The following is a 26,552-nucleotide window of genomic DNA, read 5'->3' on the forward strand; positions in this document are numbered from 1 at the left end:
GAGGGCTGCCACCGCCCGCCTGGGCCCGGCTCGCACAAGGTAAGCGCGGGGACCCAGGCTCCATGTGCGGCAGCGCGGGAGGCTGCACCGGCTGCGGACACGAGCGGCGGCCCGGCCCCGGCGGTGCGGTCGGCACGCGGGGCGGCAGCATCCCGGTCCGTCCTCCCGCGCGGCCCGCGGACCCCGCCTCGGCTCCACATCCCTTCCCCTCCGACGCCAGGCCGCGCCCGCGCAGCGGGGCCGAGCGCTCAGCGGTCCCAGGTGCCGCGCTAGCCGCTCAGAGGGCGGCTGCTGCCCGGGCCGCGGCGCCCCGAGGCGGCGGCCAACTCCGACTGACCGCCAGCCGGCGAGAGCCAGCGGCCGCGGGCCCCCGCCCCTCCCCGCCCTACCCAGCCAGCCGCGGAGCACACTCGCCTCCACATCGCGGCCCTTGTTCTTGAAGCTCTTAATGCGGTGGTTCTCCAAGCCGGGGTTCTCGGCCATGGCTGCGCGCGGCTCCGGAGGCGGCTGCTCCTGCGGCGGCGGCGGCGGCGGCGGCGGCGGCGAGTCGAGCGGGAGGGGACGGAGGGGGAGGAGCGCGCGCTCCGTGACGCTTGGAGCGCGAGGTGGCCGCGGCGCGGGGGCGGCGCTGAGGAAAGGCGCGCGCCGGAGAAGGCCGGGGCGCTGGCCTGCCGGCTGTCGCGTTGACCCTACCCTCACCCCTTCGCCGGGCCTCCCCACAGCAGCTAGTCATGTGCTAGAAATGGAGCCCGACCTAGCAGCTTTTACCGCCACCCCTGAAGCGGGGCGGAGGGCGCAAACTACAATTCCCAGATTGCCAGGCGCGGGTCTGAGCCACGGTGTGAGAGGACGAGAAGCATGCCGGGAGGGCTGTGCGCGCGCTTTCGGCTAGGCGCTCTCTGAGCGCGGGCTCGAAGCCCCACCTCTGGGCGGGCTGGTGGGCGGGGCAACTCTGGAGATGGCACCTTGCAGCCTATCCGGAGAGAGAGGCGGAGCTCCGGGGGCGCACCTTGCTTTCTACAGCTTCGAAAATTAGAAAAAGAACGGCCACGCGTGCTTTGCGCTTTTGGCTTCTTTAGGGTCTCCTCAAATAGCAGCCACCCTCAAACCCTGTTCTCTGCTTTGCTTCGGTTTTATAAATAGCACGCTTGTTTCCACTCCACAAATACATGTGAGTGTGATGTGTGTGTTTATGATTGCTTCCTGCACCCGCTATTAAACTCAATGAGAAAAGAGACACTGTTGGTCTCAAAAATCTGTCAGATCAAAACAGTACCTAGTAAATTCTGATTTTAAAAAAAAAAGTGTTCTAGCATCCCCTGATTTCTCCAAGCATCCTTGTGCAACCTTCACTTTGGCAGCCCTACCTTTCTATGACCTGATGCTTTAGTCTACCTAACACAATGTAGCCTTCAGGACCTAAGTCTGCAGACTCCAGATTGTCAACTCCCTTTAGCTTCCTGTTGGAACAATAACAGTTTTTTTGTTGGTTTTGGTTGGTTAGTTGGTTGGTTTTGTTTTTGTTTTTACAGCAAGATAACCTTATTAGATTATATATGAGTATTACATTTCAGAATTGTCTTAATTAGGGTTTCTGTTGCTGTAAAGAGACACCATAATCATGGCAACTCTTATAAAGGAAAATATTTCATTGGGGCTGGCTTACAGTTCAGAGGTTGAGTCCATTGTCATCATGGCAGGAAGTATGGTGGTATGCCCGCAGACATGGTGCTGGAGAAGGAGCTGAGAGTTCCACATCTCAATTTGCAGGCAGCAGAAGGTGACTGTGTCCACAAGGGACCTAACTTGAGCATAGGAGACCCAATGTCCACCTCATATTTCCTCCAACAAAGCTATACCTCCTAATAGTGCCACTCCCTATGGGCCAAGCAATCAAACACATGAGTCTATAGGGGCCATCCCTATTCAAACGACCACAAGAATCTTAGCAAATATAAGCTTATGTGCAGCGGTATGCTACATACGATCGGAATGATCGGTCAGAGTTTGGTTGAAATGCACCATAAAGAATTCAGTTAAGAAAATCTTCAGAAGAAGAGGAACCTGAAAGTCAAGAGTTAGGAACTGAAAGACCTGTGATGGCCAAGGGATCACGTGAATTTGTTTTGTGAGCGGCTAGTTGTGGCCAATTGATAAATACAGTAAAGAATCAGACCATCTTTGCCCTACTGATGCCAGAAGTATTTTCTCAGGGAAAACATAAAGCTGCATTTTTTCTCTGTATTTTATTTTTCGTTGTTATTTTGTTTTAACTATTTTAGTTGTGCTCCTTACCCACTTCCACTCCCTTCCCCCCTTTTCCTTTCTCTTTCTTTCTATTCTTTTTTTTTTTAAGATTTATTTATTTACTATATGTGAGTACACTGCAGCTGTCTTCACACACACCAGAAGAGGGCATCAGACCTCATTACAGATGGTTGTGAGCCACCATGTGGTTACTGGGATTTGAACTCAGGACCTCTAGGAAGAACAGTCAGTGCTCTTAATCGCTGAGTCATCTCTTCAGCCCTCTTTCTATTCTTAAAATAAATTCATTCCCGTTTTTCACTGGACTTCAAGCCCTCAGTGATCCTGGTCTGCCCGCTCATTTGAAGGAGACAGAACAAGAAATAAAACAAAAAACCTCACCTGTCACTTGGCATAAGGATAATGGAAGTTTTTGTTTGCCTCTCTTAATTGTCTTGACTGACTAAAAGAGAAACGTGCACTGTGGCTCTGCTTCAGTTATAATTTGGCAGGTGTCCCTTAGTGAGATTGCTTGATCCTCTCGGCCACTTCTCTTTACCAAGCATCGCACAAGTAGGACAGTTCAGTGAGTGCTTCCTAAGTGCCAGTCATCATGGCACTAATGCTGGAATCCCCAGGTAAACAGAGCAGCGCGGATGCTGCCTCCATCCAGTCTCTTCGTTGCCAGAAGAAACAAATGACAAAGACATGAGTGAGACCGAAAGTGTGGCAGGCACTGGGAAAGAAGCTCGAGGCTTTAGAACGACAACCTTTCTAACAGGCCAATTGCTCAAATGTTTGTGAGTCTTCAAGCAAGACAGCAAATGAAAGTCATGTTGAAGCACTTAAAAGCTACGGAACAAGCTGACAGACTCGAATGAACATGTAACTCTGGAAACTGACAAATGTACCTCCTTGGAATGGGTTTAAACTTAAGTTTCCTGTCTTCTTAAAATTCTGTTTCAGAATGCCACTGTGGGAGACCTGGATGCTGGCCCAGTCAGCAGCCCGAGAACAATGTTTCCTGTGGGCATTTTATCTTCAGTGTCGACTAGCATGGACTTAGAACACCTAGAAATGGGGAAGGACGGGCTGGGGAGATGGCTCAGCGGTTAAGAGCACTGACTGCTCTTCCAGAGGGCCTGAGTTCAAATCCCAGCAACCACATGGTGGCTCACAACCATCTGTAATGGGATCCGATGCCCTCTTCTGGTGTGTCTGAAGACAGCTGCAGTGTACTCACATAAATAAAACAAATCTTTAAACAAAGAGAAGAAAATGGGGAAGGCACACCTCTGAGTGCCTCAGTGAGGGTTTGTCCAGAGAAGGGAAGACACATCTTGAACTGAAGACAGCATCTCACTGTCTGGGAGTCCCAGGAGAGAAAGAGGTAGAAAGAAGAGCAGCCCAGAAGACCCAGTATTTCCCATTTTCTCTGCTTCCTGTGTGCTGTGCTTCTGTTTTATCTTGTTAAGAACACATTTGTATAGCTACTTGTGCTTTTTTCCAATTTCTTTAACATCAATTGGTATTTAAGTTGAGATACTAAAAGAATGTTCCGCGGGGTTGGGGATTTAGCTCAGTGGTAGAGCACTTGCCTAGCAAGTGCGAGGCCCTGGGTTTGGTCCTCAGCTCCGGAAAAAAAGAGAGAGAGAGAGAGAGAGAGAGAAAGAAAAAAAAAAGACAAAATAGCAAAAGAATGTTCCTAAGGGACATTGCCTCATTGTAAATTTACAAATGTGTTTGCGATTGGTACGAGGAATAGTTATGTCATGTTAAGCGTACTTATGACCTTGTTATTGTTCCATGTGGACATGAGATATTTGTGTCAAGGTGACAAGAGGTGGATTATAGTGGCTATTCCTGGTTGTCAATGTGACCATATCTGGAATGAATGACAATCCAGAATTGGAAGGCTCACCTGGGATCCTGATCTTGAGGCTGGGAGATACAAGTTTCTGACCTGGATCTTGGCATGGAGATCATGAGTCAAAGTGGTTATGAATCCCAGGAGACTAAGGCAAGGAGAGCTCTGAGTTCAAGATCATCTGGGACAAAGCAAGTCCCAGATCCAGGCATGGTGGTGCACACCTTTAATCTGGGCCACACCTTCTGCTGGAGACCTACATAAGGACATTGGAAGAAAGTAAGACTCACTCTTCTTCATCTGCTTGCCTTGTAGAACTGAGTAACTACTGGATCCTTGGACTTCCACTCACAGCCGATATTGTTGGGGAGTTGGACTACAGACTGTAAGTCATCATAGCAAAGTCCCTTACTATATAGAGACTACCCATAAGTTCTGTGACTCTAGAGATCCCTGGCTAAGACAATTAAATAAAATTAAATTTCTCCTCAAAAATGCTAATCTCATTTCAGTTGCTCACTAGCCTCTATATTATGCCCACCATATTGGACATTAAAGCTGTTGAACATTCTTACAGATGCTCTATGGTTGCCCTATGAATAAACACAGGTATAGGGAGAGAAAGAACTTTACCTTTTTAGTCCCCCCTTCATATTTTCTTACAGTTTCAACAATGGACATTCTCCCTAAATTTTGATCAACTATAAAATAGAAATACATATAGCCGTGAAGTGCTTGACATAATGCCAAACATGTGTTCACTTAATAAATTACTAATAATAAAGGTCAGAAACTCAAACTTTCCATGGTCTCCCAAAACAACATAGGCTATTGCTGTTGTTCATGGGTGCGACAGAAGCTCATGCTTATATCCTATTGCTGAAGGCACAGATCACTGCTTATAGGAATAGAAACTTCACTCTGGGACTGACCTGAACATTTCCTCCCCACTGGCTAGTTCACATAGTGCCAGAAGGTGCCACATGGGTAAATGGGAGAGAGAATGTCAGTGGTCTTTCCTAATGGTGAACACTGCATGCTATAGTGCCAACCTGCTAGGCAACATGTGCCCATCGGAGCAATAGTGGCCTGCCTGTTAAAATGGCGATGGGGGGTGGCTAGTGAACCACCTTTGAATTGGATTTGAGGTCTGCTCCACAGGAAAGAATTCATGCCTGGTACTGTAAGTCTGGTCAAAAGCCCTAGAGGGGAACACATTACTGTTGTCTTGCTAAATGGATGTTTTGTCAAACCGATCTCTAAATAACTATATTTATACACGTAGCCTAGTGGCTTTCCTCAGCCTTGGGCAAGAAGCTTCTTCTCCCTTCAATGATCAGCAAGTAATACAAAGACTCATCACTCATCCAAGTGCTAAGAATAAGTGACTGTTGCCTGTTCGTACCTAAATGGGACCTTGAAGGCAAAGGAGCAGAAATATGTAACAAGTAGAAGTAGAGAAGTGCTTCTTCTGGACATGACATAAACATTACACCCAGGAACTCACTGCAGCTATGGCTACCTCACTGCAGCTGTGGCTACCTCACTGCAGCTGTGACTACCTCTTTGTAAGGTATGGCTACCTTTACAAGATCAGCCAACATTCCAAAGGGAGACACTGATTGGATTAAATGGATTTTTTTAAAAGAGAGGATGAGGAAAAGGTGAAGGAGGAGGAGGAAGAAGAAGAGGAGGGGAGGGGGGAGCAGGGTGAGGTGTTGGTTACTTGCAAAGAGTAAGAGGGGAGAGGCGGAGGTCCTACAATAAAGATACATTGTTTGTATGTGCGAACTTGTTAAAGAAGATAAAAACAAACAGTATTCTTTTTAAAAATTTTTGAGATTCAAATTAGACCTGCACTTTTATCTTCAGTACTCAGCAAACCCTGCTGGACACACGCACACACACTAAATTAAATTTAAAATGTCATACAAATTGGGCATGGTGGTACATGTCTGCAATTCTAGCATTCTGGTTGTGGAGGCAGGTGGATAATGAGTTTGGAGCCAGGCTAAACTGTAGTGCAAAACTGCTTTTTAAAAATGATGGTGATGATGGTGATGATGATTTAATTAAAATTGAACGATAATTGAATATCTACATATTTTTATTTCTTCCTTCTATCGGAGAAAAATGAATTGTCTCAGAGAAACTAGATTCCAAGCTTATGCTCATTAATTGACCCTGAAGATTCTTGATTCCCAAATCATCCCTGACATTTAATTCTGGGACATGTTTGGCAAATGTCTGTACTCACATAAGAGAAAATCTGTCAGCTGTCTAGATTTGATTTTCAGAGCACTGAAGCAAAACTCATGCTACTGTCCCCGAGTTTAGCTCAGAAATAAAACCCATGTAAGTTCTACTTCAACTTATGCATTCCTTCAGATCAACATCAAAAGCTGAAGGGGGAGGGTCAGAGTGTTGTGGATGAGTGCTCACTGAGCAGACCAGGAAAAAGAGCACACTCTAGTTAGGAATGCCAGCAGTCACAAGAAGGGCAGATCCTTTAATCAACCCTTATGACAGGCCTCCACCCTCAAACAAACAGGGAAAGTGCTGAGTGACGTAGAACTCATGCTATGAAGCACACAGAACCACTGAAGTTACTCTTCAATGGTCTGCCATCCCCGAGGGATGACTCTATTTCTTCTTCTGTGCGTTTTCATATTCATGACAACTACAGGAGGATGTTCTCCCCCCAGCCCAGGACACAAAACTGTTGTGGTAGAAAAGAAAGAACAAGAGAGCAGCAAATGGATGTACCACCCAGGTTAGTTTTTATTGCCAGCTTGTCATAACCGAGAGTCGCCTGAGATGAAGATACCCTAATTGAAGAAATGTCTCTCTAGCGCGGAGATTAAAATTGTGTGCCACCATGCTGAGCTTCAAGGATTTTCCTATAGCAACAAAGGCAGTATCTTGGTTAGGGTTACCGTCACTGTGATGAGACACCACGACCAAAGCAAGCTGGGGAAGAAAAGGGTCACTCAGCAGTGCTTCCATCCTGTGACCCATCACTGAAGGAAGCCGGGACAGGAACGAAAACAGGGCAGGAACCCAGAGGCCAGAGCTGATGCAGAGGCCATGGAGGGTGCTGCTTACTGGCTTGCTCCTCATGGTTTGCTCAGCCTGCTTTCCTATTGAAACCAGGACGACCAGCCCAGGGATGATCCCACCCACAATGGGCTGTGCCATCCTCCATCAATCACTAATTAAGAAAATGCCTTATGAATCTTATGGAAGGAGACATTTTCTCAATTGAGGTTCCCTCCTTTCAGATAATTCTAGCTTGTGTCAAGTTGACAAAAAAACAAAAACAAAAAAACTAATCAGTACACCATCTCTAGCCTGTTGGGTCTTACCCTTAGAGTTGTCTCTCATGGTCACGAGAAGGTTCTCACAGGTATAAGACTTATGTCTACATATACCTGCATCTAAATGTAGGGAGAAAAACATGTCTCCTTATTCCCTTTTCCAACATCAGAAAGAAAAACCTTTCCCAGAAACATTGCAAAAGTTGTACATATAAATTCAATTGGGGTTGGGTTACATACTCATACGATGATGATGATGATGGTGATGGTGATGATGATGATGATGATGATGATGATGATGATAAATAATGGCATTTTTCAGTTCTAGATGGAGAACTGGGTTCTGGCCACGAGGATGAAAGTTGAGGAGAGTCTAGCTGCTGGAAAAGGAATAATATTGGATGCTTTTGCACTCTGTGACCAAAATCAAAATGTGTGCCAGAAGACTCTTTGGGAGAACAGTTTCAGAGGGGTTGAGTTGATCTTGGCAGGGAAGGGTATGGTAGGACAGTCCCGTTGATAGCAGAGAGAGCTGGTGGCAGAAATTTTCATTATCTGTCCTTCAGAAAGCAGCGAGTAAGACAACATCCAGAGGCTACGTATAATTCTCAAAGGCCTTTCCCCTGCCAGCTAGGGCCCACATTCTAGTGTTCTCATAACTTCCTAGAAGTAGTACCTCTAATTTGATGCCCACATTCAAGACATAAATATGAACTGCCAGTCTCTACCACCCTTTGATGCTCTGCAAGGGTAAAATGTCCGTGTGTCACCCAGGCATGCTCTTTGAGGTAGGTCCATAGCAACCAACAGTATTATTCAGGAAGACTTCATAGAGCCCATATCTCCCTGCAAAGCCTGTGGGATCAAGGGAGAGGATACCAGCATTCCCTCCTAACAGGAGTCCTAGAAATACCTTTACTGCTGTTTCTACACACACAGTCTGTGCACGGGTGACTTGACACAACCTAGAACCACCTAGGAAGAGAGCCTTAATGAGGAATAGTCTAGACCAGGTTGGCCTGTGGGCATGTATATGGGAAGATCGTTTTGACTGATAATTACTGTTGAAAGGCCTATTGTGGGCAATCCCATTCCCTAGACAGAGGTCCTGAACAACATAAAAATCTAAAAGACAGCTGAGAACAAGCAGGCAAAGATGCATTTATTCACGCATTGCTGTGGACTTTTAATGTGGTATGACTGGGGGTTTAAGCTTCTGCCTTAATGCCTCCAAAGTGAGGTACTGTGAACTGGAATTGTGATCTATATAAGCCCTTTGGGGTGGTTTGAGTGAGGTTGGCCTCCATAGTCTTATGTACTTGCTTACTTTGTCTCCAGTAGGTAAGCTGTCTGGGAAGGAGTAGGAGGCATGGCATGACTTTGTTAGAGATGTGTCACTAGGGGTGCACTTGTTCAAAGGCTTAGCCTGGCCTGTGCGTGCTCTCTCTCTCTCTCTCTCTCTCTCTCTCTCTCTCTCTCTCTCTCTCTCCTTTCTCTTTCTTCTCCCTTCCTTCTTCTCTCCTCCCTTCCCCTCTCTTCTCTCTCTTCTCTCCTCTCTCTCCTCTCTTCTCTCTCTCTTCTCCTCTCTCTCTTTTCCCTTTCCCTCTCCCCTCTCCCCTCTCTTCTCTCTCTCTTCTTTCTCTCCTCTCCTCTCTCTCTCTTCTCCCTTTCCCTCTCCCCCCTCTCTCTTCCCTCTCTCCTCTCTCTCCTCCCTCTCCCTCTCTCTCCTCTCTCCTCTTTGCTGCCAGTAGACCAGCCTGCATTTGAGCCACCATGTTCCCCACCATGACGATTATGTGCTTTATTCTGTGATGCTCATGGACTCAGTCTCTTTTACAGTAGTCAAGCTTCCCATTAAATGCATTCTTTTGTAAGAGTTTCTATGGTCCTGATGTCTTTTCATAGCAATAGAACAGTGACTCACTCAGCCTTCCTCCATTACGTTGCTTCTTGTCAAGATTTTTTATCATAGCAACAGAGGTGAAGTAGAACAATCCATCAAACTGAGAATTATCCTAGTACAGAATCAAGACCCATGTGGCAGAGGTACTTGAAGTGACTTTCCCAGTGTTAAAGTACTGAGGAGGCCTGGCTATATCTGATAGTGCATGATTTTAATTTCAACACTCAGGAAGCAAAGGCAGGTGGATCTCTATTCGTTGAGGCCAGCCTGATCTACATGGAAAGTTACAGGCCGGCAAAGGCTACATAGTTTCTGTCTTAAAAACAAAAAACAAAACAAAAATCTCTGAGCAGCTGGAAAATGCTTGGGGCACTCTGGGAAAACTCTGCTAATTAAGGTCAAAGTCTACCATTGACCATAGCCTTCTGGGGTTGGAGCAATATGGAGGACTCCCTTCATCAGCAAGACTTACCCTCTCTGACTTCGTCTGAGGAATTCAGAACCCTCATACACACCTCTACCTGTAGAATGACACATAGCCTTGGTTAGATTACAGTTCAGCTTTCTCCCCCTGAGAATCCAGTCAGCTGGCACCGGAGACTCTTGAAGTGCTTCTCCATGCTAATGGTATCCTAAGTCCTCAATGACCTTTGCCCATCTTGAATGTTTCTACCCCATCTGCCAAAATTATAAAAGCCTCGAATGGCTGCAAGCGAAGTTGATCTGCCTCTCCGAGCTGGTCCCGGGTGTTTTCTTCACTGTACACACTCACAGGCTTCCAAACCCCCATCTGCCTGTCGTCTGCTCTCTTTGCCCACAAGGACCTATACCTATATCAGACAATCCACAAGGGCTGGGAGAACCACGGGGCACAAGCATGAAGACCCGAATTGGATTCTCAAAACCCACATTAAGAAAAAAATAACGCCTGGCACAGGGATGAATCTGAGATCCTAGAGCTGGGGAGAGAGGTAAAGATGAGAGGAGCCCTGGAGCTCAATGGCCAGCTGGTCTAGAGTAATGGACAAGCTCCGAACTCAGTAAGAGAATCTGTCTCAAAATAAAAGTAATTTAGGACTTCCACATGTACACTCACATTCATCTTCAAACACACACACACACACACACACACACACACACCTCTACACACACATACACACACACAAACACCTCTACACACACATACACATCTTCACACACATACACATCTACACACACCCCTACACACACACATATACACACACCCCTACACACAGCTATAGATACACACCCCTACACACACACACACACACACACACACACATCCCTACACACACACACACACACACACACACACACATGCATGTGCCCCAACACAGAGCACTACTAAATGAAGCTAAACACTTGTACACAGGCCGCCTTGGCTTCATTGACCCTGCAATCAAGGCAAACTGAACAACCCTACCAATGGCCAAAAAGAAAGAGAATGGGTTGAAACTACACCAGAAAGGGGATACTTTCCTGACCTTGTGGTAACTAAAACTCATCCTCAGTGTAAGGAGGAATGCAATTTCTGTCCTTGGCTGTCTTGGAAGGCTAAAATAGATCGGCACTTCAGCACTCAGCTGTGGACACATGCCCATGTCTGTCTGAATGAATAAGCATAAAATGCCAAGAGCTGGGTACACGGCCATCAAGTGCCCAGACAGTGACCCAGACAGTGTCACTCACCGTGCAGCAGTGACCTGGAGACCTGGCCCTGCCCCAGCAAGGGGGTCCAGGACAAGGGGCTTGATAAACAGTTTCTTTCACCTCAGTGTGTCAAGTGCTATTATGGGCATGTGACCAGAGGCTGTGGGTATGCTAGTGGGCAGAGGGTCAAGAGGGTAGATGTCAGGAAAGCCCCGCATTAGGTCATCCCAGGTTTGTGGACAGTACAGTCACGCAGGTTCAAAGCAAGAGCCCTGAGTCATGAGGAAAGAGCTAGAAGGACTTCAGAAGCTCCATCAAATAAGGCAGGGTAAAGGGTAAGGGGAGGGGCTTGGAAGATTGTCCCTCAAGATGGTTTGCAGGGGGGGTGGGGTGGGTGGGGGATGGCAGTTTTAAATGTCAGTTTCAGAATTTTTTTTGAGACTGTTTTGTGAAGCAGTGGTTGCATGTGACTTTATTATGTTATCTCAGATAATATAGTAGCTTCCATACATCATGTAATTTAAAGCCTACATTAACTATGTTCTATTCCTTCTTCTGACCTCCATGGGCAAAAGACATGCACACGGTATACATACATACATGAAGACAAAACAGCCACACACATAAAATAAAATAAAACGTTTTCAAATTCAGAACATCCAGGATTTGAGCTGTAATAATGTATTAGTGAAGGAAACTGTATACCACAGTGAAGGAGGTGTATATCACTCTGCTCTGCGTGCTGGACCGTATTCTCTGTAACTTGGATTGGGACACAGAAATGATCAACTCTGGCCACTTGAGCTGTCCAGGCAGCATTGTCAGAGAGAAACACCAGTTCTTAGAGCCCTGCTCACAGTTACACAGTAGGAACCTGCTGGGCGCAGGGCCCCCTGGGAAATGGATGCACAGTGAGCTTGAGGCTCGCTGCTCAGTGCAACCCTTTCCCTGGCATCTTCCTACCCTGTACAGAGAAAGTCCCAGGGGAACCCTGAAAATCAAACCCAGCAGAAGCACATGCTGTGGACAGTAGAAGAGTAATTTTGGATTGAAGCGATCTGTGGACAGTAGAAGAGTAATTTTGGATTGAAGCGATGTCTTTTTTTTTTAAAGGCTTTAATTTAATCTACAAACTTCATTTTTTTTACTTCATTTATTTTTTAATTACTTCTTTTACTTTTTGAAATTATAATATAATTATATCATTTCCCTTTCCTTTTCATCCCTCCAAACCTTCCCATATACTCCTTCCTGCTCTTTCCAATTCATGGCCTCTTTTTCATTAATTGTTCATACATGCATACATACATACATGTGTGTGTATGTACAGACATATATATATATATACATATATACATATATATATTCCTAAATGCAGAAATACAACCTGCTCAGTCTATATAATATTACTTGTACGTCTGTTTGCAGGGCTGACCATTTGGTACTGGATAACCCATTGGTGTGCTCTTCCCCGAGAAGACTGTTTCTCCCACTCTCAGCTTTCCATAGTTGACTGTAGTTCTTTGTGTAGGGCTGAAGCCTCACGGGCTTTCACCCATCCACATTAGCATGTCTGCTGTTGTCCTTGTTCAGTTCCTGCTTAGGCGGTCATGCTAACAAGAATGGACGAGTGTAGCTTTTGACATTCCTAGGGAATACAAACTCACAACGATCTCCCCCATCTTCTGACTCTTTCAATCTGTCTGCCCCCTCTTCCAAAATGTTTCCTGATTCTTAGGTCCAGGAGTGTTTTACAGATGTATCCATTGAGACTGGGATTCCCAACTCTGCATTTTGGTTGGCTGTGGTTTTCTATAGTAGTCTCTGCTGCAAAGAGAAGCTTCCTCGGTGAGGAATGAAGACATGTGGGCACCAAGACAAATGTTTGTAGATTGTTGTTGGGGATTATGTTGGTTTAGTGGTGGATGTAGGTTCTCCTCCAAGATCCATAACTTCACTAGCCCCCTGCTAACTGGTTAGGTTTCAGTACTAGCCATGGTCTACCTCTTGTCGAGCAGGCATTAAGTTCGATTAGAGCACTGTTGGTTACCCCCAAGGTAACTACAAGCATGCCACTACCTCAGCCTTAGGGTTACTGTGCCATGCTGGTCGCTGATGTGGTTCATGGGCATCATAGCAGGGTATGGGTTCTCTCATTTTGAAGTCTTCATGGTATCTTATGGTACCATAAAAGCTACTTCTCAGAGAAAAGACTTCATGTCAGTTCCAGCTCAAGGGCCTCGGGGTCCTTTGTCTAAAGTACACTGTGACTTCAGCAGCAGGGGCATACCTCCCACCTCTGGGTCTGACCAGGGCAATACCAATAGCTTGTAATTTAGGGGAGTTGCTTGAACCAACGACTTGACCAACAAATCGAAAGGGGAGTTGCTTGAATAGCCTTGGCCAACAACTCAAAAGAAGGCTTTTCATAGCTGACGTGGGGTTTTTGTTATTTGCTCTGTGGCTCTTGGAGGGAGCATTATCAAATGAGAAAAGTTCATTTAAACTATGTATGTGTATCTATACATAGACTTATGTTTTAGGCTTTTAAAGATAGTTAATAGTATGATTTCCTACGACTTTTTCAAATATCCTTAACGTTATTCTATTATCTCCCCTCCTTTTGTATCTATCCTACTCCCTCCCCATCCCTAATTAGATAGCCCATTTGTCCCTGATCAGGTGACTCGTACCCTGCTGCTGTCCTGTCAACTGTTCATGAACCCCACCGCCCCAGCAATGGTTCCGTGTTCCTTTCCTAGTCTGCAGTTCCTCCATGGTATTTACTCACACCTGACAACCGGGAGCTCGGAGCGTTAGATGAGGAAGAACACACCATGTTGTCTTCCAGGGTTTGGGTTTCCTCACTCAGTACGATCTTTTCTTCTACCCATTTACTTGCAGGAGTTCATATTTAATTTTTCTTTATAGCCCAATACAATCTACTAATTTCTTTTGCATGGAGTTTTGGGAAGCTGTGGTCAGACAAGAAAGCAGTGCTAGTAAGCAGCGGTGTCCTACTCCTCCCAGGCGCAGGGGGCAGGTGTGAGGACCAGGACCCCAGAGCAGTGCTGTTTGGCCATTTCACTGCTGCTTCAGGGACCTTCCTGAAAGCAGTGAGACGCAGACTGAATGATCTCCCTTTATATTAACACAGCATTGCTGGCCCAATGAGATCCTTCAAAACCTCACAACTGAAAGTCTCTCTTTCTAGGGCAGTGTGGCAAACGGGCAGGGGACACTTTCCTGCGGAGGAAAATCAACTTGTCTAAAGAAGGAGAGGAAAGAGTTTCAACACAAGTATCAGCCTTCATGTATGTGAAGGAAAGAAAAATAAGGACAAAACCAGGAAAGAGATAGGGCAGAGCAGACCTCAAAGACAAACAGAGGCAGCCTTCGAAATAACCAGGAGGAGGAAGCCATTTCGCCAGGCCGCCTCTGACTTCTACGTGTGCGATGTTGTGTGAAAGCAAGGGGAATCTGAGCTAGGCAGCAATCTGGACAGGAAGCATGTGCTGTGCTGACTCCAGCCCAGCCAGTGCCCCAGCGTTAGTGGCTTACAGCAGAGCAGTATGCTCACACCTAATGAGGCCTGCACCCATAGCAATCTCCTCACTGCAGAGAGCTGCAGAGCGCTGAGGTGTGAGTGTGAGGGTCAGCAGAGTTCATCTGTCGGGGAGTTGCTCCACGATGAGCACCAGACGCTGGCCAGAGGATGAACGTGTGACAATTAGCGCTTTGTCGATTACACCATTGCTCAAGGTAAGGTAAAGTTGTAAAGATGCAATATATTTGAACTATTTGTAAAATTCTTAAAATTCCCCAGAGGCATATGCTGCTTTAACGCTAACATTTACTAGACCCGAATTGAGGATTCCTGCCTCAATTCCTTCAGTGTGAGGTCCATGGAAGTTATAGGAAGAAGGTGACTTAATGGAATCTACATGTCACAAGGGGAAGCAAGCTAGGAGAGGAACTAACTGCCTTAGAGCCCTGAAAGTGTCAAAGGTGTACTGGGGACACAGGTGAGATTTTTCTTAAAATGGTAGTTCCTAGCTCTCTATGTTTGCTTGAGTGATCCTAAGACAGGGTTTTATACCAACTATCCAACTGTATGGTCAGCCTTAGTATTCTGAAGGACTGACATTTAAACCAATGGACTAGAACAAGCGCACATATCTGCTCCTTCCTAATTAGGGAGCCTTGCTCAGTCAGCCCAAAGCTTGTGGAGAACTCAGACCAACTTTCCCTGAGCGGGGGTGGGGGTGGGGTGGGGGTGGAGAGAGTTTCCCAGTCTGGCAGTCTTTGCATTTGGACAGCACAATTGACTCTTCCTAGGTCTCCAGTCTGCTTGCCCATCCTGAAAACTGTGGACCTGCCAGTCTCCTGACCCATAAGAGACAGTCCCTCCAATGTGCCTTTCTCTGTACACACCCTGTCAGCTCTGCTTCTCTGGAGAGCCCCTGAGAACTTCACTGTGGGCTTCTAGAGAAAGAAGACTTCCTGGATTCTTCAAATGTGCCAACTTGAAAAGCCAATACCTAGAAAATGGCACACAAAGAAAAAATTTATTTTGCGTGTGATTCCCACGGACTCACCAAAATTTGGAGCATGTATGAGGATTTCCTCCCTCAGGTGAAATCCCCCAGCCCTCTAATTAGTGAAAAGGATAAGCCCACTTCCCCCCTGCCCAGATGACATCATTCTGAGAATGACTCCACATGGTGGGAGAGGAAGCAGTATAACTTCATAGAATTGCAGAGTTCCCAGAAAGGCCTCCAATCCACAATAAAATACCCAAAAAGAACAACTCAATGGGAGAAGGGCTTGTGGATTCAGAAGTTGTAGTCCATGGTTGCTTGGCCTCTTGCCACTATACCATCTGGGAAGAATAGCAAAGCAGGGACATGGATAAGATGGGCTGTTCATTCTATGGTGAACAGAAAGCAGGGTGGGCAGGACAGAGGATATCCCCAAGCATCCTCACAAACTGATCTGCTTCCTCTGCCTACATCCCCTAAAGCATCCTAACTCTCCCCAAATAGCACCACCTGTCCTCAAAATATGAGCCTTTGTGGGGAACGCTTCATGTCGAAACCACTATGCCTTGCTTCTCTGCTAGGAGTTCTTCCTGTTGGCGCTGACGTCCTAGGCAGAGAGCCTCGTTTCTCCCCATGGAAGAAGCACTGTCCACACTTGGAGACAGCTGAGGGCAGCTGGCAGCTGGTCAGCATCATGGCACGCTCCTTTCCTTGCCTTCTCTGATGGGCTGTGGCAGCAGGTGATGTCTGTTACCTCCCATCAGAGGTCACTTGGGTGATGACACTTCTCTGTCCTTTCTTCCATTGCTCCCAGTGGTAGACTTCAGATGATGGTAGAGGTGTTAGACAGAAGGAAGCCAGAAGCACAGGGACAAAATGCCCGTTCTTCCCAGGCCCTGTACTAGATCAGGAAGAAACTTTTCATTTTGTTAAATTACCGAATTCTCCAAGTGATTTGTCAGCAGACTCGGATATAGAAATACTGCTATTCAAAGGCAGGAATACTAGACACATTTGAAGACTAATGTTTGAAAACCGTGATTTCCCACTAACCTTAACAGGGACAAAAGTCAGGGTCTTGCCTTGAGAAGGACAGAGCTGTCCAAACACAAAGATGCCACAAAGAGATTGAGCTCCCGCTGGGTGCTGCCCGGCTCCACAAATCCAGGAGGTGTTAACTGCCTTCCTTGCTCTAGAGTTACCTGTCTGTGCAAGTAGCTGCTCCTGGGAGGAAGGGATGTCCAGGCTGGACGCTGGGAGAGTGACTTAGTTAGGGTTTCTATTTGCTGCAAGCAAATACCATGACCAAAGAGTTATGGAAGAAAGTCTTCACTCAGCTCATCACTCAATGAAGTGGTGACAGGAACTCAAACAGGGCAGGAACCTGGAGGCAGGAGCTGATGCACAGGCCATGGAGGGTGCTGCTGACTGGTTTGTTCTCATGATTTGCTCAGGCTGCTTTCTTATAGAATCCAGGGCCACTAGCCCAGGGATGGCACCACCCATAATAGACTGGGCACTTCCCCATTGACTACTAATTGAGAAAATTCCTTAGAGTTGGATCTCACGGAGGCATTTCCTCAACTGAAGCTTCTTTCTCTGGAACACTCTAGCTCGTGTCAAGTTGACACAAAACCAGACAGTACAGGGAGGAAAGAGAATGACATAGAAGCCCTGCATGCCTGTTTCCTGGCTTCATGCAGTACCTTGGAGTTTTGTAACAGATGCCTCTCTGTTTGAAACATTCCATGCTGCAGGGATGCTTGCTGAGTAGGGAAGTAAAGAGTTCAAAACAGATTCAGGAAATCCCTGAAACTGACCAGATTCACTAGGCCCCTCCCTCCCAGAGTAAGCAATAAAGCTCTTAAGAGTCACTCTCAGACAAGCCAAGCTGCAGAGAAGACACCAGAGCTGCCTAGAAGAGGTTTAGACCAACTGAGCCACTTGGAAGGGACACTTGTCAATTTGTTGGGCTCCCTGAAGGCTATGCAGTCTGCTCCAGGTTTCCAGCTCTAGAGAGCTGTTAGCCATGCCAGGGTGGGCTTTGGTGATGTAGCTGTCTTTGAGTCATTTGTTTCTGTAATTAGCCCCAGTAAAACTCATTATTTCATCAAGCTAGACTTTAGTGATAGACATACCTTGGTATGTCATGGACTCCCTATCTGAAGTGAGTAGGCATATGCGTAGTGTCTCCCCGGGAAAAGAGTTGTCCCACAACACCTGGTCATTGCCAAGAGTCAGGAGAGTCTACCAGCTCTTCACCAAGTCAGATTCCAAGACGAATAATCCCAGTTTTCTGCCTATGGTAGGAGCTACCTTCAATTAGTAGCTACCAAGAGAAAAGCCATGCTGAAAGATGACCTACCTGTTAAGCCCCGAAGTTGGAAGATAGGGACCATTTATGTGATTTGTCATAGGAAAGCTTTCTCGCTGGCTCCCTGTGTGTGGTTGGCTCCTTCCACATTCTGCTGTTCCTTTTTCTAATGTGACGTCATACAAGGTTTCAAATACGCACAAACTGTGGAAACCCCTCTTACCCCATCCTCACCCTCGGTCTCCTGTAGCCTCACTGGACCATTTTGAGAAGGATACAAGACATCCTATTGTTTCTTTCACACATACTTTGGAATAGCACCTCAAAAACCAAGGACTCTGTTAGAAGCATAACCACAACATCATTATCATGTCTAAAAGTTTCTTAATATTACAAACACCCAACTAATGTATAAAACTTCTCATTACTTTGAGTCTGTAAGTGCATGTGCGTGCGTGCGTGCGTGCGTGCGTGCGTCTAGGCTGGAGGTCAATGAAATGTCAGGTGTCTTCCTTACTTACTTCAAACCTTATTTCTGAGACAGAATCTTCACTGAACCTGGAGCTTGATAGCTTGAAGACTGGCTCGACTAGCTAACCGCCAGGCCCCAGGCTGTGTCCTCCTTCCCAGTCCTGGCTGTAGTGTTGCACACTGCTGCAGTCTACTTTGTATGTGGGAGCTGGGATTGGGATTCAGGTCTGTGTTTGTGAGGCACACTTTTTACAGAGCTAACTCCCTTGCTCTGTCTTTTTTTTTTTTTAGTTTGTTTATATTAATATCCACACATGAGCAACACACTGCAGGTGGCTAATCATGTCCCCTGGGTCTCTTTTCATTACAAGCTTCCCTGCCTCCTTTTCTTTTTTTTTTCTTTCTAATTTATTTGTTGGAGAAACTGGGTCATCTGTCCTGTTGAGTTTCCACACACTAGACTTTGCTCACTGCACCCCCACGGTGTCATTCAACATATTTCCTTAAGCCCTGGATTGCCTGAAATGTTCAATTAGGTCTAGAACTTTGCTGCACTAGGTTTGATTTCCCTGGTAACAGTTCCCACGAGGTGGTGGTCTGCCCTTCGGATGCATCCCATCAGAAGTTCATACTCGTTTGTCTCGCCTTTGCGATGTTATGGTTAGGGGTTCAGGTCTTGCCAGTTTTCCACTAGCACAGAGCCACCATGAGCCTCCAGGGACTTTGCCTGCTATTGACATCCCTCAGATCCATTGCTCTATGATGGCGGAGTCTTGGCTTCTCATCGCTCTCCTGTTCCTCCGTCATCTGCTAGCTGCACTGTTTCTAAAAGGAGACCTTTCCCTCAACAACAGTTTGGCTACCTCAAAATACTGCTCGTATAGAAAAGACAAATGCTTGTTTCTTTTCCTTTTTAAGCTAGTTTTCAGAGAAATGAGTTGGTTCCCTAGCAACCCGTAAAGGTGACCTATGAGAGGGTTTTTTCCCCCTGATATAATTATAAACGCAAGGATTTTAACATATTTGATTTATTTCAATCCATTGCAGATGCTCAAATTATTCCACCTTTGAACAGCGGGAGTCTCTTTCCATTGGCTCCCAACTGAAGGCTTCTGGAGACGGCCCCGAGGTGTGAAGCGTCTTTGCTTTTCAGTAGGACAAAGGTGTCCATTCCTGCTGCAGCACCGGGGTCACTGGTGACCCAAGGAAGCCATGTTTCCCTTAAGTGGTGAATGGCATTGAGCAGAGGCTGGCGATTCGATCAACTGCTCCTGGGAGGGACTGGCCCCTCTAGTCTTTGCCCCTCCCTCTTCCCTGCCCCTCCTCCTCCCCGCCCCTCTCCCCTCCCCCTGGCCCTTCCACTCCCCTTCCCTTCCTCTTCCTTGCCCCTCTCCCTCCCTTTTTCCTCCCCTCCCCCTCCCCCTTCCCCAGCTCCTGTCTCCTCCGCCCATCTTCCCTACTGAGTTTTCTCTGTGGAAGTTACCCATTGTGATGGTTTAACCCTCGTTATCAACTCTACTGAAATGAAAAAAAAAAAAAAAAGTGAGAATACAAGCCAAGCAACAGCATTTGTGTTTAATTTCTCAGCTAATGACGCAGACACCAGCTGCCTCGGGCTCCTCGGCCCCGCCTTCCTTGCGGTGATGGGCAGTATCCCTTCTTCAGCTGCAAGCCAGAGAAAACCTTCCTGCCTTAAACTGTTCACAAGAACATCACACTGTGCAGGTCATCATCCGTTACCTGGGGATCCTTTGTTTGTGTTTGTCTCCTTCGGTGGAGCAGAGGTTTTTGTCGTCTTACTCAGGGACATGTGATTAGTGCCTACTATAGAGTAGAGCACAGACTGTGTACAGAGTGACCAGTGTGACTGTGGTGACCTAAGCCCACTGGTTTTTCAATTCCTTTGGCAAACAACCATATCCTACAAAATTCCCCTAAGTCAGGAAATGGGACTAAATTTAAATACTGAACGGTTGAGGAGGGAGGAGGCTGGGAGATGGCTCAGTCTGGCAAAGTGTTAGCCATGTCAGCATGAGGATATGAGTTTGAATCTCCACTCCTAATAAAAAGCCACATATGTCCGCATACATCTGTAACCCTGGATCTGGGAAGGGCTGGAAGGATAGGGTCTCTGAGGCTTCTGGCCAGCTAGGTTAGCTGAACTAGTGAGCTCCAAATTCAGTGTGAAACCCTGTCTCAAAGCACAAGGTAGAGAGCAATTGTTCACACAAGAGCCAGGCAGCCCACTAGGGTAAGGAGACATCCCAGTTAAGGAGGCTGAGGAAATCCAGTGGGAACCCTCGCCACCCAGGGCATTGTCAGTGCAGACTACTGAGCGCTGGTTGCCTCACATGCTGCTGACTGGATCACACACAGACTACGGGATTGAAAGCAGTAAGTTTTGCTTTTGTTATCTGTCAAAACAAACTCCTGTCTCCATGTCAATTGATTCTAAAACAAGCCATAAACAATATAACAAAGACCCAAGACCATGTTTTTCTGCTTGAAGGCCTTGGATCCAGGCAGGCGACTGTCCTGCCTCAGGCTGGCATGAAGAGAATGTAGCCCAGTCTCTCATGTCTGAGAATACTCATGCCATGGCGGAAACTCCCACTCTTGGCAGTAGGAGTCTGGGGAGCCACCTCTCCCATGTGTCCTACCTTGGAGCTGAAGACAGGTGACACAGAACAGGCTACATTGAAGCAAGGCTGTTTAGGCTGGGGAGGTGCCCCCAGGAACTCCTGGTACCTTATAGCCTGGCTTGCCCCACCCCCACGTTTTGTCCAGCTTCCCCTCTGGCAGTGGCACCCCTCCTTCCTAAAGTCTTACACCTCACATTCATGTTAGATCCCCAGCCTGTGATCGCCCCAGCCTCTCCACAGCATAACCAAAGGGGCATAGCTTAACAGGAACGTAGATGCTAAGCAGTTAACTCTGGATCTGGGTGGATTCAAACACTTGCTCTTACAGTCCATTCCATGTTCTGGTGCACGCCTTTGATCCCAGCACTGGGGGGCAGAGGCAGGTGGCTCTCTGAGTTCCAGGCCAACCTGGTCTACAGATCAAGTTCCAGAGCAGCCAAGGTTACATAATAACCTGTCTAGAAAAGCAAATGAACAAAACAAACAAAACAAGAATAAATGCCTAGGAGATTAGTAAAGCACACCTCTGAGGATGAGAAATAGAGAGGGCATCTCCAGGGATGGTCAGGTCTCCATGTCATGCAAAAATGTGTTAATCCCTTGAGGAATTCATAATGCCACACCATTACTAAGAAGTGGTAGAAGTCAGGAGGTGGCACCTAGTTGAAGGTAGTAGGACACTAGGGTCTTGTCCTTGGGACTCTGGTCTCACTCTGGCCCTTCCTCACATTCCCCTTTCTCTGCTTCCTGGCCACCATCCCGTGAGCTGTCCCCGCACCTTCTTCATCCTGACGATCTCAAACCACAAGCCAACAGACCTTTCATCCTTCAGCTGGCTTCAGTCACATTACAAAAAGCTAACTAACACAATGCGTAAGGTGTCTATTCGAAACCAGAACGGACACGGTGAAGAATCGTGACAACTGGGAGGCTGGCTTCACTTTGCAGGGAGGCTCCATGGATGGAGTTGGAGGTGTGCTCTTGTAGAGACACGTCAGTTTCCTGGCGGGGAGATGACAGTGGGGTGGTCGTGCTGGGGAGATCATGTGTGCTAAGGGGGAGACAGCAGTGGGTAACCATGCTGGGGAGATCGTGTGTGCTAAAGCTGGTATTTAGGAGCTTGTACTCTAGCCGCAAGCAACACCATTAGAAGAGGTGAGAACGTGCTTGTTGAGAAAGCCTGAGGAAATTGGCTTCGGTTCTAGAAGGTGGCCATGGCATCCCCTGTAGCCTTGAGTCAACCCCCTGCACAGTATCAGTAGAAGGTGGGGAGACCTACAAAGACTCCAAGCCTAGGTGGGATTGGGTGGAAAGGGTTATGGGTTCTCATGCCTTATCATCAGGGAGAAGAGATGAAAACAGAACATGACTTATTCTTAGGTGACCACATTCTCAAGTGATTCCCCCCTCTGCCCCAAAGTTGAGTTTGGCTTAGTAAGGCCTGGTCTAGAAAGCAGCCTCCCTCTAGCTGCCAAGTTTGTCCAGTCTAGAATGATTATACCCATATCAAAATGACACCCATCACTGACCTTCACAAACAGAGTTCAAGTGGAGAAAGACAGGTAAAGGTGACAGCATAGATGTCTTGAGCATTTGAGCTGCCTCAGCTCCCTGGAGGCTGCTGCTTCCTCTAGTCCATCCTTTGTAGGCCTCCCTGTCAACAGAGTGGGAAAGCTCTGGATTTGCTTCCCCAGTTCCATGCAACCAACGGGACAGTTTTGGGCCAATCATACCCAAAAACGGTGTGATGGGCAGAGCGGTAGTGAGTAGTGTGTTCAAGCGAATAAGCACTTTTTGCATACCTATTGTGATCAGAAAGGTTTTTCTGATAATTAATCTTCAATGTCAACCTGACTAGATTTAGAATCACCTGGGTGACATCCATGGGCATTTCTAGACGGGCTTAATGAAAGAGAAGACCCACCCTGAATATAGAAAGCATCCCCAACTCTGGTACTAAATAAAAGGGGACAAGGAGAAAGGAAGCTGTACCAGCAGGCGTTCACCTCACTCTGCCACCGGTCTGGGAAATCAGAAACTTCGTCTCAGACAAATAAGTGTCAGGCCAGTGAGATGGTCCAGCAGGTAAAGGTGTTTGCCGCTGAGAGGACAGCTTGAGGTCATCCCCCAGGACTCTTATGGTAGGAGGACTCCCACAAATTGTCCTTAACCTCAGCTGTATCCTTACAGTTTAGTCCTAGAAACCTGACACAAAGACAGGTACAGAAAAGCTTCGGTCAGCTGGGCCATGTATACTTTTAGGGAATGACACCAAATACACAACGACCCAGGGAACCTTAGTGAAGTTATTATGTACACCACAGAGGGAGGAGTTAGCTCATCTCTGTAGGCGAGCAGTCTAAGGCTGGAGACACCCAGCCTTAGGAAGCTGCTGATGCTATTTTTACATACACTGGTCAAACAGTCGTAAACCGTCATTCTTACACAACATTCACACTGAGACTAAAGGGAGGCTTTGCCATCCCTCAAAAGCCTCAACCCTCTGGCAGGCTCATTAGGGGAAGCTTTACCACTTCTCTGCGTCTGAGGGTATGATCCTTGACACGGCTGTGCCTATGTCAAACAGCACACATATACTCAGGACTTCATCGGTGTCTTCCACATTCTCACACGACTTCCTCAGCTCTCCACAGACCCCCACACAGCTGCTTTGACACATGCTCCCTGGTAATTAATAAGCAAATGTAGTAAAAAAAAAAAAACTTAACTAAGTAAGCAAACAAGATTTACCAAGAACATAATCAAGACACTTTTGTATTGAAAGTTGCCTTTAAGATGTATGCCCTAAAATCAATGCTTATGTGTTACTAACGGTGTCAACAATGTTTAAATTTGCTTTGGCTTACAGAGCAATTTATCAGTAAATCCAGAAGCTACAATTACTCTGAAGTTGGTCCAATGTTTACGTACAAATATCTTTCTGTTTGCTTTGTCTTATTGAGACAGTGTCTCACTCTCTAGAAAAGACAGCCTTTGAGACAGTGTCTCGTTCTCTAGAAAAGACAGCCTTTGAGTTCTCCTGCTTCAGTGTTCTGAGTCCTCCTGAGGTAGGCCGTGAGGTGTCTTAGTTACTTTTCTATTGCTGTGACAAACGCCATGGCCAAGGCAACTTCTAAGAGTGTGCTAAGTTGGAGCTTATAGTTTCAGAGGGTTAGAATCTGTGACGGCAGAGTAAAGCTAAGAGCCCGCAGAAAAAGCTAAGAGCTCACATCTTCATGCGCAAGTAGGAAGCAGAGAAAGACAGAAAATGGCCTGGGTGTTTTTGAGACATGCAAGCTGTCTTAGTCAGGGTTTCTATTCCTGCACAAAACATCATGACCAAGTAGCAAGTTGGGGAGGAAAGGGTTTATTCAGCTTACACTTCCCTGTTGCTGTTTATCACCAAAGGGAGTCAGGACTGGAACTCAAGCAGGTCAGGAAGCAGGAGCCGATGCAGAGGCTATGGAGGGATGTTTCTTGCTGGTTTGCTTCCCCTGGCTTGCTCAGCTTGCTTTCTTATAGAACCCAAGACCACCAGCCCAGGGATGGCACCACCCACAATGGGCTGGGTCCTCCCCCCTTGATCACTAGTTGAGAAAATGCCTTACAGCTGGGTCTCATGGAGGCATTTCCTCAAGGGAGGCTCCTTTCTCTGTGATAACTCCAGCTTGTGTCAAGTTGACACACAAAACCAGCCAGTACAGAAGCTCTGTCTCAGTGACACACTTCCTCCACCAAAGCTATACTTCCTGATTCTTCCCAAACACTTCCATGAATGCATTCAGATATCTGAACCTATGGAGGCCATTTTCATGAAAACCAGCACTGCCACCATAACCTGATTTACTTAAAAGCATCTCAGTCAATCCTTCAGAGGAATTCCAAACTCCTGTCTCCAGGAAGCATTCCTTAGCAACTAGACCAAAGTGGTCCCCTTTCCCCCACTGAGGCTTCAAAACAACTGCTTCCTCTCCCATTGACTTACAATGAACGTATTCTGCAGTAGGACACCTATTTTTAAAATTTATTTCTTCTTCTTAGTAAAGATTTTATTTAAAAACAAACTTAAGTGTTTAAAAATTTAAAGCAGAGCATCTCATTGCATTTATCATTTATTTTGGGCTGAGGTTGGATGCACATGCCACAGGGTGCCTGTGTAGGTCACAGGGCAACTTGCTTGCTTGCTTTCATTTTCCCCCTTTTATTAAAAATAGATTTCTCATATAATATATACTGATTATAATTTTTCCTGCCTCCACTCCTCCCAGTTCCTCCCCTCCTCCCCTCCAGATACTCTCTCTCTCTCTCTCTCTCTCTCTCTCTCTCTCTCTCTCTCTCTCTCTCTCTCATTAGATAGGAACAGGCTTCTAAGAGATAACAGCCAAACATCACAAAATAAAATATAATAAGGTAAAGCCAAAGGCACAGCAACGAGAAAGGGGGGGCACAGCAAAGAGACTGGACAAGGCAACATCAAGAAAAGAGCCCCGAGCGCAAGCACAAGAATCAGAGACCCGCTTGTTCCCACAGTCAGGTGAACACAAAGCTGAAAGCTATAATCTGTGCACTGAGGACCTGGTGCAGACCAGTGTAGCCCTGTGTGTACATGCTGCTTCAATCTCTGTGGGTTCCTACGAGCCTGCTTAATCAATTCTGAGTACCTTGTTCTCTTGTGGTTCTCTACCCTCTCTGGCTCTTATAGTCTTTCTACCTTCTCTTCTAAGGGTTTCCCTGAGTTCTAAGGGAAGGGGTTTGATGGAGACATTCTATTTAGAATTATGTGTTCCAACAACACACTCAACTCTCTCTCTCTCTCTCTCTCTCTCTCTCTCTCTCTCTGTGTGTGTGTGTGTGTGTGTTTGTGTGTGTGTGTGTCTGTGTGTCTGTGTGTCTGTGTGTGTGTGTCTCTCTGTGTGCATGTATGTGTGTCTGTGTGTGTGTCTGTGTGTGTGTCTCTCTCTCTGTGCATGTATGTATGTGTGTGTCTCTCTGTGTGCATGTATGTGTGTGTGTGTCTGTGTGTGTCTCTCTCTGTGTGCATGTATGTGTGTGTGTCTCTGTGTGTGTCTCTTTCTCTGTGTGCATGTGTGTGTGTTTGTGTGTCTCTGGGTGTGTCTGTGTGTGTGTCTCTCTGTGTACATGTATGTGTGTCTGTGTGTCTCTCTCTGTGTGTGCATGTGTGTGTTTGTGTGTCTGTGTGTGTGTCTCTCTCTCTCTCTCTGTGCATGTATGTGTGTGTGTGCGTGTGTGTGTGTCTCTCTCTCTGTGTGCATGTATGTGTGTCTGTGTATGTGTCTGTGTGTCTCTCTCTGTGTGCATGTGTGTGTGTGTCTGTGTGTGTCTCTCTCTATGTGCATGTATGTGTGTGTGTGTCTGTGTGTGTCTTTCTCTGTGTGCATGTATGTGTGTGTGTCTCTGTGTGTGTCTCTCTCTCTGTGTGCATGTATGTGTGTGTGCGTGTGTGTGTGTCTCTCTCTCTGTGTGCATGTATGTGTGTCTGTGTATGTGTCTGTGTGTCTCTCTCTGTGTGCATGTGTGTGTGTGTCTGTGTGTGTCTCTCTGTGTGTGCATGTATGTGT

The 26,552-nt window shown here is 46.7% G+C and overlaps 1 protein-coding gene and 1 long non-coding RNA gene across 3 annotated transcripts in view; one reads left to right on the forward strand and one right to left on the reverse strand.

Moving 5' to 3' along the window:
- The window catches only part of Kpna3 (karyopherin subunit alpha 3), a 74,083-nt gene extending 73,593 nt beyond the window's left edge, over positions 1-490 (reverse strand). Inside the window, exon 1 of one of the 2 annotated variants that reach the window (XM_087586135.1) lies at positions 37-334. Coding sequence is in view for 1 of the 2 variants with exons in the window: in NM_001014792.1 (NP_001014792.1) it covers positions 415-483 (69 nt within the window). In the remaining variant the exon portion in view is untranslated. Of the gene's footprint in view, positions 1-36; positions 335-414 lie in introns of those variants that run through there. The other variant, NM_001014792.1, reaches the window with a different exon arrangement.
- LOC120097005 (uncharacterized) lies at positions 1-19,899 on the forward strand. The gene is made up of 3 exons (XR_015638839.1): positions 1-39; positions 4,430-4,499; positions 19,379-19,899. It is a non-coding gene; the product is annotated as an uncharacterized LOC120097005 (long non-coding RNA).
- The last annotated feature ends 6,653 nt before the right edge of the window (positions 19,900-26,552 follow it).

Source organism: Rattus norvegicus, chromosome 15 (genome assembly GCF_021556685.1).
Source record: "Rattus norvegicus strain SHRSP/BbbUtx chromosome 15, alternate assembly SHRSP_T2T, whole genome shotgun sequence".
In the NCBI taxonomy this organism is placed as follows: Eukaryota; Metazoa; Chordata; class Mammalia; order Rodentia; family Muridae; genus Rattus; species Rattus norvegicus.